General features: G+C 40.3%; 1 protein-coding gene across 1 annotated transcript in view; it reads right to left on the reverse strand.

Moving 5' to 3' along the window:
* ALG8 (ALG8, alpha-1,3-glucosyltransferase) overlaps window positions 1–18,930 on the reverse strand; it is a 28,109-nt gene that overhangs the window by 3,083 nt on the left and 6,096 nt on the right. The window contains exons 3-10 of the mRNA XM_027531871.1: window positions 13,676–13,869; window positions 10,662–10,771; window positions 9,610–9,677; window positions 6,756–6,882; window positions 6,087–6,190; window positions 5,150–5,270; window positions 2,277–2,416; window positions 643–782 (exon numbers count right to left, since the gene is read on the reverse strand). Coding sequence (XP_027387672.1) covers window positions 643–782; window positions 2,277–2,416; window positions 5,150–5,270; window positions 6,087–6,190; window positions 6,756–6,882; window positions 9,610–9,677; window positions 10,662–10,771; window positions 13,676–13,869 — 1,004 coding nt within the window. The remainder of the gene's footprint in view (window positions 1–642; window positions 783–2,276; window positions 2,417–5,149; window positions 5,271–6,086; window positions 6,191–6,755; window positions 6,883–9,609; window positions 9,678–10,661; window positions 10,772–13,675; window positions 13,870–18,930) is intronic.

The following is an 18,930-nucleotide window of genomic DNA, read 5'->3' on the forward strand; positions in this document are numbered from 1 at the left end:
GCATAGTGAAAAGAACTTAAGATTCACTACGGTAAAATTCAGGTTAAAGTCCTAATCCTGCTATTTGCTAGCTGTGTGACTTTGGATAAGGCAAACTCTGAGCCCCAGTTTCTGGGGCTTTATAAAGACAGGGGATAATCATTTATCCTAATTATCTTATAGGCTGTTGTGGGGCTCAAAAGAAAGAATACAAAAGCACAAAACAAAATCCCAACAATCAACAAAAACAGTTCTGAAAACTCTGAAGTGCTGTGTGTATGCTAGGTATTATTCCATAATGGACTCACTCCTTACTTTGACTAAACAACACCCAACAAGGAATTGTGGGCGTGATGACATCAAATACCACGTTTTTTCATACTACGCTGCCATTCAAAATTCAGCAGTAACAGGCTGGTATCATGACTCTTAATTACCACAAGACCCCTTACCAAAAAATGCAGAGACAATACAGGCAGTTCTGCATAGCTTAGAACTTTCACAGGTCCAAGGATCCCAAGTTAAGCATCACCATTCTGTCCAGGTATAAACCTTTTCCCACACATCTTTGCCTATCCCACTGAACATGTCAAGGGACAGATCAGATGGAAAACAACAGGGTCACTGTGAAATATGCCAGAAGTGCTCACTAACTGAGCTTACCTCATTGGGAGAACTGCGAGGAGAATGGCTTTTTCATGGACGTGCCAACCAAACATGAAGGAGCTCAAGGCACAAAGAATCAGACATCGGAGAAAGCCTCTGGGCCCTTGAGGTTTACACCAAAGACAGAAAACAGAGGGCTAGAAACAATAGGCAAAGATAAAACTTCAGTATCATTTAAAATAGGCTTTATTGAAACATCGTTAGGTGAATATAATTTACATCATCTCTGAAAAACAGTAGCTTATTATTCTCCATCAAACTGAGATAATTTGCTTTGTGAACAGTCCACTAAAAGTTAACATAGAAACACTACTCAGAAAAAGGCATTTGGAAATACATATTTAACTTGTTAAAATTAATTCTACTCATTGACATTAATAAGGAATGATAAGTTCTAGGATAGCCAGTATAACCCCCATTACACCTTCATAATTAGTTAACTAATAGTCACTGAACTTATTAGATCAAACTACAAAAGTTCATCGATATTGTGGAGCTAATAATAAATTAAATGGGAAATGGCAACCTACTCCAGTGTTCTTGCCTGGAGAATCCCAGGGATGGCGGAACCTGGTGGGTTGCTGTCAGTGGGGTCGCACAGAGTCAGACATGACTGAAGTGACTTAGCAGCAGCAGCAGCATATTAATAAACAAACACCAGGGACTTCCCTGGTGGCCCAGTGATTAGGACTTTGTCATCCAATGCAGAGGGTGCGGATTCAATTCCCACATACCTCGTGGCCAAAAAACCAGATCATAAAATAAACAATTTTGTACCAAATTCAATAAAACTTTAAAAATGGTCCACATCAAAAAATCTTAATAGTAATAAGCAAACATCTAACTCTGTGAGCTGGAGTAGTGTAATTTACAAGCAATCCAAGGCCTTCCACATGCAGCTTACAAGGCTGAAATTTTAGGAAAAAGTTTAACCTCAGTTAGAACATGTGGATAAATAGGCCAACAGAGCTTAATTACCTACCAGTACTGCCATGCAATTAAGTGGGGTCAGGTGTCTTGCGAGTAGGCTTGATTATTCAGAAACAAAAATTAAAACTGAGTGTAATTAGGTATGACTGAGTTATTTATATTGACTTCTACTAAAATTATATCATGAAATTGAGTTCATCATGATCACTAACAAAAACAACTTTGAATGATGCCTATAACAGCATCTGACTCATATAAGATTCTTATCCGATGCTCAAACAGCCACTGTGGCATCTCAGCTCATTATCAAGACAAAATATCCAGGCGGTCCAGAAAAATTTAGACTTTTGATCAGTTCACCATGGAAGAAAACAAAAACCTGATGTCCTTACTACACTGTCCTCTTTCTCCACGGTGTGGTCCAGGATCCACCCCTCCCCGGGCTTTTCATTCTTCTTCATCTGATGGTGAACAGATGGTCTATTAGCCTTTCGTGAGGACCTCTCTCAAAGAGGCTTTACTAGTAATCCTTCCTTATGGTGTTCAAAGTTACCCTAAGAATTGCTAGGAAATGCCTCAATCTGCAGCAGGATTACAGGCATGGAATTTATCCTACAGTTAGGAAAACTTGAAATTCAACCAGCCACACACAAAAAAAGGAGAGAAAACTCAATAAATGAGGACCACGTGTGAATTCTTACCAACATGGCAATCAGAGTGCAGATAAAGGTGGCCAAGGGAGTCACTGAGGGAAGGACTGTGTGTTGGAACTGCTGAACTAAACCACTTGTCATTGAGGCCTTGGGAATCTTGTTGGGGTCAAGAAGTTTCAGTTCTAAACCTACAGAGTAAACAGACATTTTGTTTTGATCAATGACACACCATGTGTTATGTGGCTTCCTTGGTGGCTCAGCTGGTAAAGAATCCGCCTGCAATGCCAGAGACCTGGGTTAGATCCCTGGGTTGGGAAGATCCCCTGGAGAAGGGAAAGGCTACCCACTCCAGGGTTCTTGCCTGGAGAATCCCACGGACAGAGAAGTCTGGCGGGTTACAGTCCCTGGGGTTGCAAAGAGTTGGTGACACTTTCACACTGTATTTTACCAGTCAATTCCTTGAGGAAAAAAAGAATATGCCACTAAATCTTATGACTGCTTCAAGGTCAAGATTTCATTAACTCAGTCCCACAATATTCTATCTAAAATGCCTCTGGTTTACAATGTGGTTGTCTATATTGGAACAGGAAACCTTGCTGGCAGGTAGCATGGACAGCAATTTGCTATCATCTCTAAAATGAAGCAAGCTTTCTCAAATACTACCATGTCACAAGCCAGCTTTGAATCCTTCCTTGACTATGGGATAAAGTCCATATTCCTAAGCACAGTCCACAGTATCTTCCATGATCTAGCCCCTCCCACCTTGCCAGACTCATCTGCTTCACCTTGTTAAATATAGTTCAGCTGCAATGAGCTGACATACCCCTCAGACACCTGTGTCCCTCTGCACAGACTACTCCTTTTGCATAGAATGGCCTACTCACTCTAGAGCTAACTCCTAATTCACTCACCTAAGAAAGCTCCTAACTCAGGAAGTAAAGCTGATTTTCTTGTGGGTTAAGGTGGTCTCTTATACATGTTGCACTGTATCTGTTTATATGTTCATTTACTCTCCTACACTGGGTTCCTTAAAGGCAGGAATGACAATTTATTTCTATGCCCAGCACATATCATAACATTCCAAGAAATACTTACTAAATGAACCAAGTCCAAGGATAATGATGCAAGCCCCAGCCCAAACAAGCTAACAGAAGAGTCAAAGATGGTCTGAGCACCTGAATGGCCCCATCTAATGCCACTGAAAATTAGTGAAATGTGAGAAAAGTGTAGACTACTAAAATACTTTCTATTCATTCACCTCTTCCCTTTTGACTTCAGCCTGCAGATTCTCTCTTAAAGCTAATAATTACCTGCCTGAAACAGAATTGCCTAACCTGCCACTGGCTTTCCATTCACAACATTCTTGAGGAGACAGATACACAAGATGAGGTACAACAGTTTCCTGACTCAGATAAAGGCAAGTGGCCCCTGTACCTCATATTATGCCAGTCATTTAAAGTTTTCAGAAGTGTTAAGAACTACTTTATAAGATGCCAGATATATCAAGGCTGGGCTCAGTGGGTGAGTGAGAATACCAAATTATGATTTCCCGCAAGTACGTGTCCAAAACAGTAATAGCAGCCGCCATGCATTAAGCACCTGCCATATGCCAAGGGCTCTGCAGCCATTACTTTTAGCTCCTTGAGGCACACAAAGATGAGTGACATGCCTAAAGTCACAAAGCTTAGGTGGAAGAATCAAATCCAGTGCTGTTTGGTTCCAAAGCCCCTGCTACTGACAGCCTGGCATGTCTTTATTGTTGCATTTGCTTCTCACAATAAGTTGTTACATTTTAAGGGTTGTAAAGGTAGACTGCAGTCCATGGGGTTGCTAAGAGTCAGACATGACTGAGCGACTTCACTTTCATTTTTCACTTTCATGCATTGGAGAAGAAAATGGCAACCCACTCCAGTGTTCTTGCCTGGAGAATCGCAGGGATGGGGGAGCCTGGTGGGCTGCTGTCTATGGGGTCGCACAGAGTCGGACACGACTGAAGAGACTTAGCAGCAGCAGCAGCAGCAAACAAGCAACCAAACACCTTATGTGGCTTGCAAAGCCTAAAATATTTACTGTCTGTCCGGTTACAGAAGCTTGCCTGGCGTTCTCTTGGTCCTGCCATTTCCCATCACACTAGGCTGCATTCACAGATGAGAGACTGTGAGTTGTTCTACAGTTAGTTATTTTCAGAACCGTCTGAAGGTATAAATTCCTTTTCATCACATCGCAAACTTAAAAGCATAGCCTAAGTTTTCTCTTTCTTTCATCTCATGCTGAATGCATGCCTACCATTATCTTTAATACCCAGAATCATAACTTACACATTCTTAAAAATACTTCTTCACATTTTAAAGTTTAAAAGTAAGGTTATAACTGCTGAAAAATGTTTTACTTGAGGTAAAAATTACCTTTTAAAAATGTCTAAATATTTTATTCCCAAGGAAAGGAACAACCATCTCATTGCCACAAAGAGCTTTTATAAGGAATGCAGTCTATTTCCACTGCTGAAGTATCAGTCCCTAGAACCACTTCTCTGTTTATCCTGAGAGCGGAAACTCGGGGCTGGAGAACAAACAGTTCAGCCTCATTCACAAGACAAAGCAGGGTTTTTTTTTTTCCCATTTCTCAATGTGACTAGCCCTTGCAATATTCATAGTCTTAAGTAAGAAGGCTTAGGGAATTCCATGTAGGTCCCTACATGGACTCAGTGCTCTCACTGCTGGGGCCCGGGCTGATCCCTGGTTGGGGAACGAAGATGTCACAAACCAAAAGCAGAGACACCCCCTCCAAAAAAAGGTGGTTAGGACTCAGTGCTCTCACTGCTGGGGCACGGGCTGATCCCTGGTTGGGAAACTAAGATCCCACAAACCATGAGCAGAGACCTCCCCCCCTCCAAAACAAGGTAAGAACGTTTGCTACCATACCGATGACAGACAGCACTTTATCAAAAGCACTGTACAAAGCCCAGAAGTTTGGAGCCCAATATGCGTGGCAGAGGCCCCTCTTGAAGGGGAATAGTCGGGAAAAGACTTGAGGCAGTTGGTTCTGTTGAAAAGAGATTAAACAGTGATCAATCTTTTCTAAGTTAATAAAGAGATCTAGGGTTCTATCTGTGGCATTGTGTGAAGAAAGTTATGAGGTCTGAGTTCCAGTATTTGTTCCTTCAAGGAAATAGTTATGTGATGCTGAGCAGTTCATAGAACTTCTTTTTGTCCAGCCTTCTCATCTGTCATGTGTGACAAGGTACATCAAAGTATTTTGAATACCAGTCTGATACTGTGTATAATAACATAATATAATAATGGAAGAATTGATAAGGGGCAAAGGAGAACAGACTGCAGCTTCATCAAGTTTACTGAAGAAATGGGGATGATGCAGAACGCTTGATGAGACATGCAGTGTTTCCCAGTTTTAGCAGCAATTAAAATTAACAAGGAAGGAAGCAAAAAAAGGAAAAACACCTGCTGAACATCTGTAGTATATTTAGTATATATTCTAAAGTAAACACTTTAGAATGTTTGTTGTCAATGACTGACTGGCAAAACGCTGAGGACTGACTTGGGGTTACAAATAAAACATAGCAAACAAGCAAATAAACAAATCCAGAAATCTGTGAATACTTACGATCAACTCTGTATGAGTGTGTGTTTGTGTGAGACATGTTGTTAAACATACAAATATATGCACATACATATTTGCATAGGCACAAAAATGCCTGAAAGAATACCATCCTATCTTTGTGGCGTCATAGTTGGAAGGAGTGAAAAGGGAGTAGTTTTGCTTATTTTATATATCCCTGGCTTTATTATTTTTTCTAAATAATACCAAACATGTCTTCTTTATAACAAATAAAAGACTTACCAAGGCTAGAAAAGGACCCAATGAAAGAGCAGAAACTAGGAAAACAATCAGTCCCAGGGAAATAAGACGGACAAAGCTGAAGCTGTTCCATCGGATGGATCCATCTACAGAAAAGACCATTATCATTAACCAGGAGCATGGAAAGCCATAGCTTATATAACATGCCCAAATTAGTAGTAGCCCACGACTGAGCGACTTCACTTTCACTTTTCACTTTCATGCATTGGAGAAGGAAGTGGCAACCCACTCCAGTGTTCTTGCCTGGAGAATCCCAGGGACAGGGGAGCCTGGTGGGCTGCCGTCTATGGGGTCGCATAGAGTCGGACACGACTGAAGTGACTTAGCAGCAGCAGCAGCATGATAATATACCAATCTTTATGATGTGGCAAGAACACAGAAAAGTAAGAATGGGTTTTTACCCATTTTTATAGGATCAATAGTTGAAAGATATCTGCTGTGCCTCATAAAACCCTCTCATAGGAGTTCCTTGGTGGTCCAGTGGTTAAGACTATGCTTCCACTTCAGGGGGCATGGGTTCAATCCCTAGTCAGGGAACTAAGATACTAAGTGTGGTCAAATAAATCAATAAAAATTAAAAAGCAAGCCACTAAGTCAAGACAAAATAAAAAAAAAAAAAAAAAGAAAAATAACACAATCACTAAACCTTGCCTTGTTTATTTGCAGTGAAACAGTAAGATCGCAGCAAATATACACCGTAAGCTGGTGCTACATAGAGGTAGATGTGCTTGAAATGCAGGAGAACAGCAAAGAGAAATGCTCCTTCCATATGCCTTTTCTAGAAGATTGAAAAGGGAAATATCAATTCAAAATTCAGGGTAAACTAAACACCATAATGTAGCATCCTGGACTGGATCCTGGAATAGAAGGATGTTAGTGGAAAAACTGGTGAAATCTGAATGTATCAATGTTGGTTTTTTAGTCTTGATGAATGTACCATACAATGGTAACATTACAGGAAAATGAGTGAAGGGGTATAGGAACTCTATTGTATTTGAAAATGGTTAAGATAAATGGGTGAGGGGAGAAGAGAAATAGGTGAGGGAGATTAAGAGATGAAGTACAGTTGCAAAACAAATGAATCATGGGTATGAAAGGCACCGTGTGGAAAATGTAGTCAGCAACTATATCTGTCATCTCAGTATGGTGACAGATTGTAACCAGACTTACCGTGGTGATCATTTTGAAATGGATAGAAATACTGAGCCATTATGTTATGTAACAGCAACTAACAGTGTTGTAGACCAATTATTACTTCAAAAACAAACAAACTCATAGGGAAAAGATTAGACCTGTAGTTAGCCAGAGGTGAGAAATGGGGGAGGGAGAATTGAATAAAGGCAGTCAAAAGGCACAAAATTCTAGTTACAAGACAAGTAAGTTCTAGGAATGTGATGTACAATATGAGAAATATAACACTGGTGGTGTTTCAGTCTCTAAGTCATGTCCAACTCTTTGTGACGCCGTGGACTATAGCCCACCAGGCTCCTCTGTCCATAGGATTTACCAGGCAAGAATATTGGAGTGGGTTGTCATTTCCCTTTCTGGGGATCTTCTTGACCCAGGGATCAAACCCACATCTCCTGCTTGGCAAGTGGATTCTTTACCACTGAGCCAGCAGGGAAGACCAGTATAAGAACAGAAGGAATTGATTCCAATTAGCTTTTACAGTTGGAGAAGGCAATGGCACCCCACTCCAGTACTCTTGCCTGGAAAATCCCACGGACGGAGGAGCCTGGTAGGCTGCAGTCCATGGGTTGCTAAGAGTCGGACATGACTGAGTGACTTCACTTTGACTTTTCACTTTCATACATTGGAAAGGAAATGGCAACCTACTCCAGTATTCTTGCCTAGAGAATCCAAGGGACGGGGGAGCCTGGTGGGCTGCCGTCTATGGGGTCACACAGAGTCGGGCACAACTGAAGCGACTTAGCAGTAGCAGCAGCAGCAGCTTTTACAGTGAGCCTAGTGGGTTCATAAATTCATTACTTCAACAAATATTTATTAAGTACTAAGTTTGATGTTGAGGTATAAATACATCGGCATAACAACACACTACAAATTCTCGCTAAGGGACCCAAAGATGTTAATTACCTTCACTCTCTTATAGTTAAACAATAGCTGGAGCTGATTTCCAGAGAAGATCTGGGAATCAGAGTATGAATAATTATAGATAAACTATGCTAACAAAGAATCACTTAAATCGCACATTACATATTAGGTAACATAGAGGACGACTGGGCTGAAGGCAGCAAGCAGTACCTGATCTAACAAACCACCCAGGAGAATTAAAGGCATTCTGATTCTAGGGGGAAAAAAACAACCCTCCAAACTGAGTTGACTATGACTAGAGAAGTCTGAATTCTACCTACCTCACGGGAATTTTGGAAGGACCAAATAAGATAATGGTCCTGGGGTTCAGCAAAGAAACTGCCAGAGGGACCGTGAAAGGCCAGGTTCCTCCTTTCACTGTCTCATCAGGTGTGGTCTAGAACAGATGAATCAGCAATGGTAAGGCAAAACCAAAGGGATGCTTCTAAATCTCTCCACCAGTTTTATTATTTATTTAAGATTCAGAGAAAGTCCAGCTGGGGTTCTACAGCTAAACTTTAGTTCATTTGTTCAACAACCATTCACCCTTCACTCATTGAACACCAATTATGATCTATGGATAGTGTGGCTTATAATGGTTAAAAGAAAAAAAACTTATCCAGACATTCATAGTTGATAAAGAACTTTAAAACAGATTATTGAATTTGATCTTTCCAAAGTCCCTGTGAGGTAAGTGGCCCCATTTAATAAACAGAATGTATCGAGGGTAAATTTTATTTTATGGATGAGAAAACTGAGGCTGGGAGGGTCGGAAGACTTGCCTTGGGTTGATGGTTCCCAAACCTGATGGTGTATCAATATTCCCTGGAGATTCCTAAAACCCAATCCCAGAGATGAGGAGACATCCAGAAATCTAAATTACCTGCTTTCCTCCTCTAAAGAAAGGAGGATAATTTTAACAACTTCACACAACAGTTGCAAGGTTTACTCAATAAGAGATTATATATAATGGACCCAATGCCAATGCTTTTAAATTACTTGTCTGAGTCACACAGCTTGTTTGGGTTATTCAGGATTTCAACCCAGGTCTTCTGGTTCCAAATCCCATACTTTCCATTACACTATGCTACATGCTTCTGATGGGTAAGGCCCCACCATCATAGTTACTATTCTGTATAAACTATGGAAGACTTCCTTTCTGGACAATCCAAACCAAATATAGAAACTCAAGTTTATTTCAGGCCTGCCACACCCTAACACGTTTTTAGAGTATAATTTTCTCATCTGTAAAATGGAAAAAAGTATTACTAAAAGAGAAGATGGAATTTGTGAGAAATACTCAATACAAGTGTGAATAGCACTTGGCAATGGAAAACAGTTGGTCAAATAAATTTACCTATCACCTTTACAAGCTAAAAACCAAACTAATATAACTAGCCTATTCTGTGTTTACCTGAAAGAATCGTGCAATGGAGAGCAGCATTAATCCAGATAAAAAACCATTGTACTGGAAATGAATATCTGGACTTAGGTCAAGGAAGGAAAACAGAGGATACCAAATTCACAATGAACTGTGCCAGCAGACTGAGCATCAAAGTTACAGGTGCTTATTTTACAGGTAAATTAAAGACAACAGTATTACTACCAGTTTGGACTTTGCATAAAAGTGTTTTGTATAAATTGTAAAATTCTGGACGAACTTTTAAATTAAAATTTATGTTTAAGAAGAAAACCAGGAAACTTTCCCATATGTTCTGTAAGTTAAAGAATGAACAGCTAAAGGAGTATTTTTTGTTTTGTCTTCTAGAATCAGGGATGAGAAAGGAAGGGACCTAACAGCTACCAAAGGCCATTTCATGCAGCATTTCGTTGTCAGTAAGCATACAATGAACCTGTGAGGTAGTCAGAGCCCAGAGCATTACTATACTTATGGCCTATCACCACTCAGATGACAAAACTGCGATCTGAGTCCAGGTCACACCTAAACCAAGGTCTAGGTGCTCTCACCTACACCTGGCTATGTCTAGGAAAACTAGAAATATGGCTTCGGTCATTTGGATTTTAGTTACATTCAGACCCTTTGGATTTAAGAACTTTGCCTATTAACATGGGGCAAGCCAAGAGGGGAGAAAAGCAGGAAGCCTTGTTTCCACATGCAATACTGTGATAGGCCCTTTTCTACAAAAGGTATTTAGAATAATATAAACTATTTCAGATATGTATATTAGATTAATCTAAAGACAGTTATAAGTCCCAGTATATTGCTTTCCTGGTGATTTACCTGATTCTTGAACATCATCACTAACTTTTCAGGGACAAAGTGCTCTACAACCAGAGGGTGGTAAAGTTGAGTAGAGACCACAGTTTGGGGAACTGACTAACCCATCCCACATCCACTTTCAAAAGCAGCTCACATTTCAGAATCATCATTACAGAAAGAATTAATCTTATACTTTAGTACATATCAAATAAATAAGGGAACAGTGCATAAAACGTCAAGGATACGGTCTACAATCAACAACCCGAAGTTCCACAGCAGTAGTGCTGACAGAATAAACTTTGGCTTCTCTGTAAGTTCTTTGCCTGCTTTTTTCCCATCAATGCATTTACAGCACCTAAATTGGAACATGAGGAAAGAATCAGAAACAACTTCTATCTTCATTAGAACATTGCAGTACTTTTACAGAGTGCTCTGATACACTCTGTGGTGTTTTATTAACCATTCATGAGAAGCTGTCCATGCCATTCTTTTCTTTTTAACGTGGAATTATTTTATTTTGAAAATGAATGATAGAAAAGCAACATTCAGGCTGAACAGCAGTTGGAAAACTAAGGTTTGAAAGTGAAAGTGAAATCGCTCAGTCGTGTCCAACTCTTTGTGGCCCCATGGACTATAGCCCCCCAGGCTCCTCCATCCATGGATTTTCCAGGCAAGAGTACTGGAGTGGGTTGCCATTTCCTTCTCCAGGGGATCTTCCCGACCCAGGGATCGAACCCAGGTCTCCCGCATTGTAGGCAGACGCTTTACCGTCTGAGCCACCAGGGAAGTCCAACTAAGGTTTATATCAATCCAAATATGAACGGGAAAAAAAGGAAGGAAGAAATGGAGGAATGAGGAGAGAAAAGATCAAGGAAATAACGCTACTATTTATGGAGCACTCGGTATATCCAAGATGCTTTCACTAAGAGTATAATATTTACTTCCCAAGGACCATGGAAGGTTTTCTTTTTAAAAAGGAGGGAAGAGACTCCAGGAGACTTTCTTGTAGCCCTTCAATAGGTCTGCACCCAAATCACAGCTCAATGTTGCCAGTTATCAACAGGGAAGAAAAAGAAAGGTGACAGGATCCAGGTCTGGTGATACGGACAACTTTTCAGTTAAAGTGCCCTTGGGTGTCACCGTTCCCAAGTAATTCCAGGGAGTTACAAAAGTTTTAGTTGCTTCCCTGTCGGTTCATTAGAAACAAGGATTGGGGTGTCCATGCCATTCCTAAACCTAAAAAGGTGGTAGCAGAAAGAAAGTCCTCAGGGCCAGTTTCGTGTCTCTCTCAGCTATGCTGACTTGAAACAAAGTCTTCATTTAATAAAACAAATTAAAAAAACCAAAAACCCAAAAGAATTTTGAAAACTGAGAGGACACACACTATTTTAGTCCGTAAGACTAAAAAAATGCAGACCAGGATAACACTACATTCTAAATTATATGTCATCAAACCAGCCAAATTAAGAATAGGCCGGCGAGAGTTTGGGAGAGAGTGGTGGAGGGGATAGGGAAAAAAAAAAAGAATAGAGACACAAACTTGCAGCTTTCAACTACCCAAATAATTTAAAAAACTCCTATAAAAAAATGTATGTCATTTAAAGGTAAAGAATACAGTGATTAAGCGACAGCAGCAGGTGACAACTGTACGATCCATTTCTATTTTGTAAAAATTATATTCAGACACAAAAAGAGGTTGAAATAATAGGCACCAAAATGTTGATAGTGATAGCAGTAAGTGGAGGAATATGGGTTCCTGTTAACTTTAGCGAAAGTGAAAGTGTTAGTCACCCAGTCGTATCCGACTGTGTGACCCCAAGGACTGTAGCCCGCCAGGATCCTCTGTCCGTGGGATTCTCCAGGCAAGAAAACTGGAGTAGGTTGCCATGCCCTCCTCCAGGGGATCTTCCCGACCCAGGGATCGAATCCAGTTCTCCCACCTTGCAGGCAGATTCTTTACCGTCTGAACCACTGTATATGTGCTGTTTTCCAAAATTTTGACAACAAGGATGTATTATTCTATGAAAAGATTTTTTTTTAATGTGTTTCATTTGAATACCAGCAAATCCTGAAAACAAAGAAAGCTAAAAGGGAAAGCAGACATAATAAAGATGCAGTTGGACAGGGGCTAGGGAAAGGTGTCCTGCTTTTCCTGCCTGCAGCCTGAGTTTCCTCATAAATAGAGAGAGTAACCTTATAGGGTAATTGAGAAAATGAAGCAAGTTACTAATCTACACAGAGTGCCTTGTTTGAAGTTTTTCTCTTAGTTAGCTGTTCTCTCTTACACTGTAGATGGAAATGAACTCTCCTCCTTCTCGCTGCCTGCATACCCTTTCCCTGGGAGCATGAATTTAAAGATTTTGAGTTAAAAGGAGTACATGATATATCACCTTCTCCTCCAACTCTTGCCAGGTCATACACAGAATGAAGGTCAGGGAGCCAAACAGGAGTTATTCCGTAAGGGGCAAGAGGTTCACTTGAGAAGGCCACATAAACAGAAATGATCTATTTATGACAAGGGGCACTAGTAACAGAGTTACTTCTCTGTCACAATCATATGAGTAGGCTTAAGTATTAGGACAGAATAGAGACCAACAATGACTGGGAACTCACTATTTGGAAGTCACTGTGCAAAACATTCTACATATACGTATTCAACTACTTAAAAGTAATTTATAAGTAAAAGGTGCAAAACATAAAAGTATACGATATAAACATAGCTTAAAATTAACGAAGAGTCTTTGTGAAGGAATGAATCCGGAGACTGCAACTAGAAGCGCTCAGTGAGATGTCTTGAGTTTCCTAGAATGGACACTCCATTGGTGGTTAGCACTATGCGTGTGTGTGCATGAGTGTGCTGTGTGGTGTGTATGTGAGTATCCTAAAGAGTATCCTAAAGAATAGGGGAGGTCACAGCAGCATGTGGTGGCCTGCTACAAGATAGGAAAGAGAGGCATGTAGAGCAATTCTGGGCAGGAGAAATGGTCCTGGAACTCTACTTGGGCCTACTTTTCACAACATTCACAATCTTGTACTATCTCTACCTTGTAACCCACCTTAACCCCCATTTTTTTCCCCACAAGATTCAGCTAGACTGCTAGCTGTAAGTACTCACTGTGCAGTTTAAAACGCAACAGTTACAAATGTCCCAGCATTTGCTATTATATGAACTTCGTTTGCCCACAGTGAAGAACAGGTTAATACTATTTGATACCATCTCCTCAACATCTTCCATACGGAATAGCATTCTCAGACTTACTCATGGACGGCATACACAAAGAGTGCGTCTGTAAAGATGACAGAAAATCTCTGGAAGAGTAAGGTCCTTGAGCTGGAGTAATTCAGATTACGGACATTCAGCATCTCTTGATCAAAATATTTCGCAACATGTGACAGGGCATACTCAAACCACGCAAAAAAGGGAGGGTAATCCAAGGTCCACTCTGAAGTTGCCTGTGGTAAAAACAGAAGACAGAATATATCCTAAGTAACTGAATAAACAAAGAAGATACAAAGACTGGAAATTTTCATTCTCTGGTCTTCAAAAACAAAAACAAAAACAAAACACACATAAAATGAAATTACACTTAAAATATGCCATAAATAGAAAAATCTCTGTTAGGACTGAACAGAACACTAAAAGTCATTTCCTGAGTTATTTAATATAGTCTTCAAGTTCCTTAGAGTCAACTGTACTTCAAAACAAATTAATTTGAAACCTTGTAGTAATGAATTTGCTTATGACATGGTTCTGTTCATCTAAATATAAAAAGGGAGCTTTACTGTTTTGTTGCTAAGTTGTGTCCAGCTCTCCTGTGACCCCATGGAGTGCAGCCTGCCAGGTTCCTCTGTCCATGGGATTTCCCAGGCAAGAACTGGCGGTTGCCATTTCCGTCTCCACAGTATTTTCCTGACTCAGGGATCAAACTCATGTCTCCCTCATCGGCAGGTGGATTCTTTACCACTGAGCCACCAGGAAAGCCCCCGAAATAGAGTTAAGGCATAACAAATGATTCTTTAGCTTGGGTTTAAGTTCTGTCCCAGAGACACAATTTCTCTACCTGTAAGATGAGATATTGTGAGGACTAAATGAGATAATACATATGAAATCTATTTATAAATAACAAAATGCTAGACTGATCTACTTATCTTTTGCTCCACTAGGTTATAAGACCCTTCAGAGCAGAAACCACTCTGTCATTTCTGTATCTTGAACATTAAGTTCCTGATATATTAAGAACAGTCATTAGTTAAGTGAATAAATAGTCGCTAATGATTAAATAAAAATATAAATCATATGAAAAATATATAAACTATACAAAAACATATAAACTATATATAAACTTTATGGTGCTATAGTTTGGTATTTTGTTTCAGTTTCTACATTCATACAAGAATGGTAGTACTCACCTCATAAGTTATCTCATTACATCTTATATAAGTGTGTGTGTGTATAGTGCTGAATCAGATACAAACTAAGTATCGATAAATATTATTTATTATAATTTACAAAAGTGATTACTATTTCCATTACTTGTCCCTAAAACTAAACCTAGATCTTATACCTAAACAGCTGAGATAGCAATTATCTCTCTACTCTGCACCTGTTGCTCTTTTCAATTGAAAGCTCTTCTCCTTCTGGACGGAGAAGGCAATGGCACCCCATTCCAGTACTCTTGCCTGGAAAATCCCATGGATGGAGGAGCCTGGTAGGCTGCAGTCCATGGGGTCGCTAAGAGTCAGACATGACTGAGTGACTTCACTTTCACTTTCATGCATTGGAGAAGGAAATGGCAACCCACTCCAGTGTTCCTGCCTGGAGAATCCCAGGGACAGGAGAGCCTGGTGGGCTGCCATCTATAGGGTCGCACAGAGTCGGACATGACTGAAGTGACTTAGCAGAAGCAGCAGCTCCTTCTGGAAGTACACTAAGGGTTCACTTGGTACTAACTTGGTGCCCACAGGGACTATTATTTAGGGTCTCTCCTGTGTTATAAAATGAGGCAAGAGACACTCAAATAACTTGTTAGCTCTTTGTTTCTGATAAGGAAGAATGAAAACTGTAGGTCCTAATAAGAAGCAGCCTGTTTACGTCCCGGGCAGGTATAAAATGCAAAAGCCTCAGCCCTGATCCAGCCCAGAGGCTCTCTGTATAGGGCACTCAATCTACAAATCTACAAAACCACCCACTATATTCTCCCTTATGAAATGTTCCTTCACTAATCTCAAATCTCCAATGTGGGATATAAACAAGATGAGCCACTGAAAAATGGAAAGTAATATTAGAAATTTTATTTTTTAATCTTATCCTTCTTAATTTTTATTTTTAAAGTATATTAATACAGTAGTACTTTTATTATTTATAAAGACATATTGAGTAGTAAATGCTTAAAAATGACTTCTTGCTAGGGTGTATATATATATATATATATATATTTTAACGTTTAGCAATTACTGGTCTATATAATTTCAAGAAGTTCAACAGGAATTTAGACTATTAACATCCATGGTTTCCAGCCACAGTTTCTATGTCAGAGCTCACACTACCCTTAAAGAGCCATTTATCTTACTGGAAGTCTAAACAATTTTTCTACTTTATCGACATATTTATTATTCTAAATAAAACGGGGAAAAGGAAGCATTAAAAGGACTGAGAAAAGGAACAGGTGCTGCCCGAGAGATAGTCATTTTCCCAAAACAGTGTCCCTGTCCTTCCCTTGCTATATCTAACCCCACACCACCTCAGATCCTCTCATATGCTGCTGCTTCTCCCCACTGAGACTTCCCACGCCGAGCCCAGAAGGTCCTCCTGACCTCAGGAACTTCCAGCTAGAGCCATCCTCTGACCTAAACAGCTTCTGGGAAGCCAAGCAAGCTATTAGCTCACATTTCCTCCCAAGTGACCAATTCTGTCACTTACATGTGGTAGAGCTGGGGCTCATATTCTGTGTCTCCTGACTCCAAATGCATTAGCTCAGGAAGCTACTAGAACAGCAAAGACCCTCACTCAGTGGAGGATGGTGACTACATGTTGACCAGAACGGGGAGGTCTCAGGCCCCAGGAGGACAGCAGAGCCCAACAGGAAGAAGAAAGTCTCTCCGGCTCAGCCAACTCGAGGCTGCCACAACTCAAGCCGATGGAAAACCATGGCTCTTTGTTGACTACAGCCCTCCCAACTTCCTTTTCCCCTCTTTCTAAGAGCTCTCCTGCCCTTGCTGTGCAGGGACCTTGCCACAGTTGAAGACCCTGAATTGCAATTTTCTGTTGATTTTTTTTTTTCCTGTTGATTTCCTGTGTGTGTGTCTGTGTGTGTGCGTTAGTTGCTTGGTTGTGCCTGACTCTGCAACCCCAGGGACTGTAGCCTGCCAGGTTCCTCTGTCCACGGGATTCTCCAGGGAAGAGTACTGCAGTGGGTTGCCACTCCTTTCTCCAGGGGATCTTCCCAATCCAGGGATCAAACCCAGGTCTCCTGTACTGCAGGCAGATTCTTACCATCTGAGCCACCAGGGAAGCCTCTGTTGATCTTAAGTAAGTCCATTTTTGCTGGAAAAATAACTGTCAGTCTACTTGTTTTAGGTCAACAAAGATTCAAAACAATTGTGTTCATTCCACAAATATTTACTTGGGTGTTTTTGTCTTTCCCAACCAAGGGAGCAATCCTTTTGAGGTCAGAGCAGAAAGGAAGGTTAGAAGCCATGGCTAAGGAAGGCTCTACAATGCAATCTACTGCTCAATATCTACTCTCCTCAGTATGACAAAGACCCTTCCAAACCCACAGCAGACACCTTACCATCCCTCTGTCAGCCTCACTGACAACTGAGTTTTGCCCCATTGATTTCTTTCATTGTTACTGCTGAGGAGAGCAGGAAGAACAAAGAAGTATACCATTACTAGAATCTCTTTTCATATAAACCTCTTGTATCTAAAATAAATGAATAACAAGTGACAGCTCTGGCCTAAATATACTTCCAGGAGTACTAAAATAATAGGTAGTAGTGAAAATTATAGGAGTAAAGGAGAGAACATCCAGAAAGAATGAAAGAATATTAAAAGAAAAAGGAACCACAAAGAGAAGCCCAGAGGAAACCAGCTTTTGAAAGAGTATTTAGATTCAGAAGAGTTAGCAAAGGAGACCAAGAAGGAATAGTCAGAGATAAAAGGAAAAAATGGTGAGACAAGGGACTGACTTTCCATACATAGGTTGAAAGTTATTATATTAATAATGCTAATTATTAAGAACCTTTAGTAATGTTTAATGAGCACTTTTACTCTCAGTACATCACATACATTATATTCACTTTATCCCAATAATTATTTATTATCATCTAATATTAATAGTTGGTGATGCGGAGGCTTTAAGCGGTCAAGCAGCCTACCCACGGCTGCCCAGCACAGGTTTTAAGCAGCAGAGCTGAAAGTCAAATCTAGACAGTCTGGAACCACAGCCCAGCCTCTTGACTACTAGGCCACACATAAAGTTTCCTCACTGGTTTGCATTATTATTTACTTACAGTTCCTTAGCATTCCTATTAAATACTTGCAGTGTTATTATGTGAAGAGGAATTTAGTCAATTAGATCAATTATTCTCAAGCTTTTTCAGTACAAAGGTCTATTATGACTTGACCTAAAAATCCAAAAGGCAACTACAAACTCACAGAAACAGTTTAGCAGTTGTCTTAAGAAAAACCTCCCTGACATCAGAGTGCTGTTTTTGATCAAGTAATTTCTGAGCTAACGTCTGTTTTCCATGAAGTATCAGATGTAAGTTAGTAACTCATACCAGAAATAAAAACACAGACATGGTTTTTATAATAATGGGAGAGAATGGTTTGTATATTGCTAGATACCTACACATCACATTTCATTATTCCTGTCCTCATAAATCACAAAATGTTAGGGAGAGACAGGATCTTAGAGATAATTCATTCCAAATCCTCATATAATTGATGAAAAATCAAGGCTCAGAGAGATGAAATATATTTTCTAGGTGCTGCAGAGCCAGGCCTAGAATCTAATTTTCCTTCTTTCCCTATCCAATATTCTTTCAAAAAGGATGTGACAAATATTATAATTCCCCATGTAAAATTTGGGAAACTCATTTTGAAGTAAAGGGGTCCCCTAATAGTGCCAGAGGGCAGAACTGAATGAAACTGACTCTTCCTAAAACCAAGCTCCCTTGCAGAGTTTGTGATTAACGTTTCTATCCAAAACTTTATTCCCTTTCTTTTTAAAAAATTTTATTTATTTTTGGCTGTGCAGGGTCTTTGTTGCTACGTGAGGATTTCTCTAGTTGCAGCAAGTGCAGGCTGTTCTCCAGTTGTGGAGTGCAGGCTTTTTATTGCAGTGGCTTCTCTTACTGTGGACCGTGGACTCTAGGGAGCGTGGACTCAGCAGTTGTGGAGCACGGGCTTAGCTGCCCTGTGGCATGTGGGATCTTCCTGGACCAGGGACTGAACCCCTGTCCCCTACATTGGCACGGAGACACCCAACCACTGGACCACCAGGGAAGTCC

Source organism: Bos indicus x Bos taurus, chromosome 29, assembly GCF_003369695.1.
Source record: "Bos indicus x Bos taurus breed Angus x Brahman F1 hybrid chromosome 29, Bos_hybrid_MaternalHap_v2.0, whole genome shotgun sequence".
Lineage (NCBI taxonomy): Eukaryota > Metazoa > Chordata > Mammalia > Artiodactyla > Bovidae > Bos > Bos indicus x Bos taurus.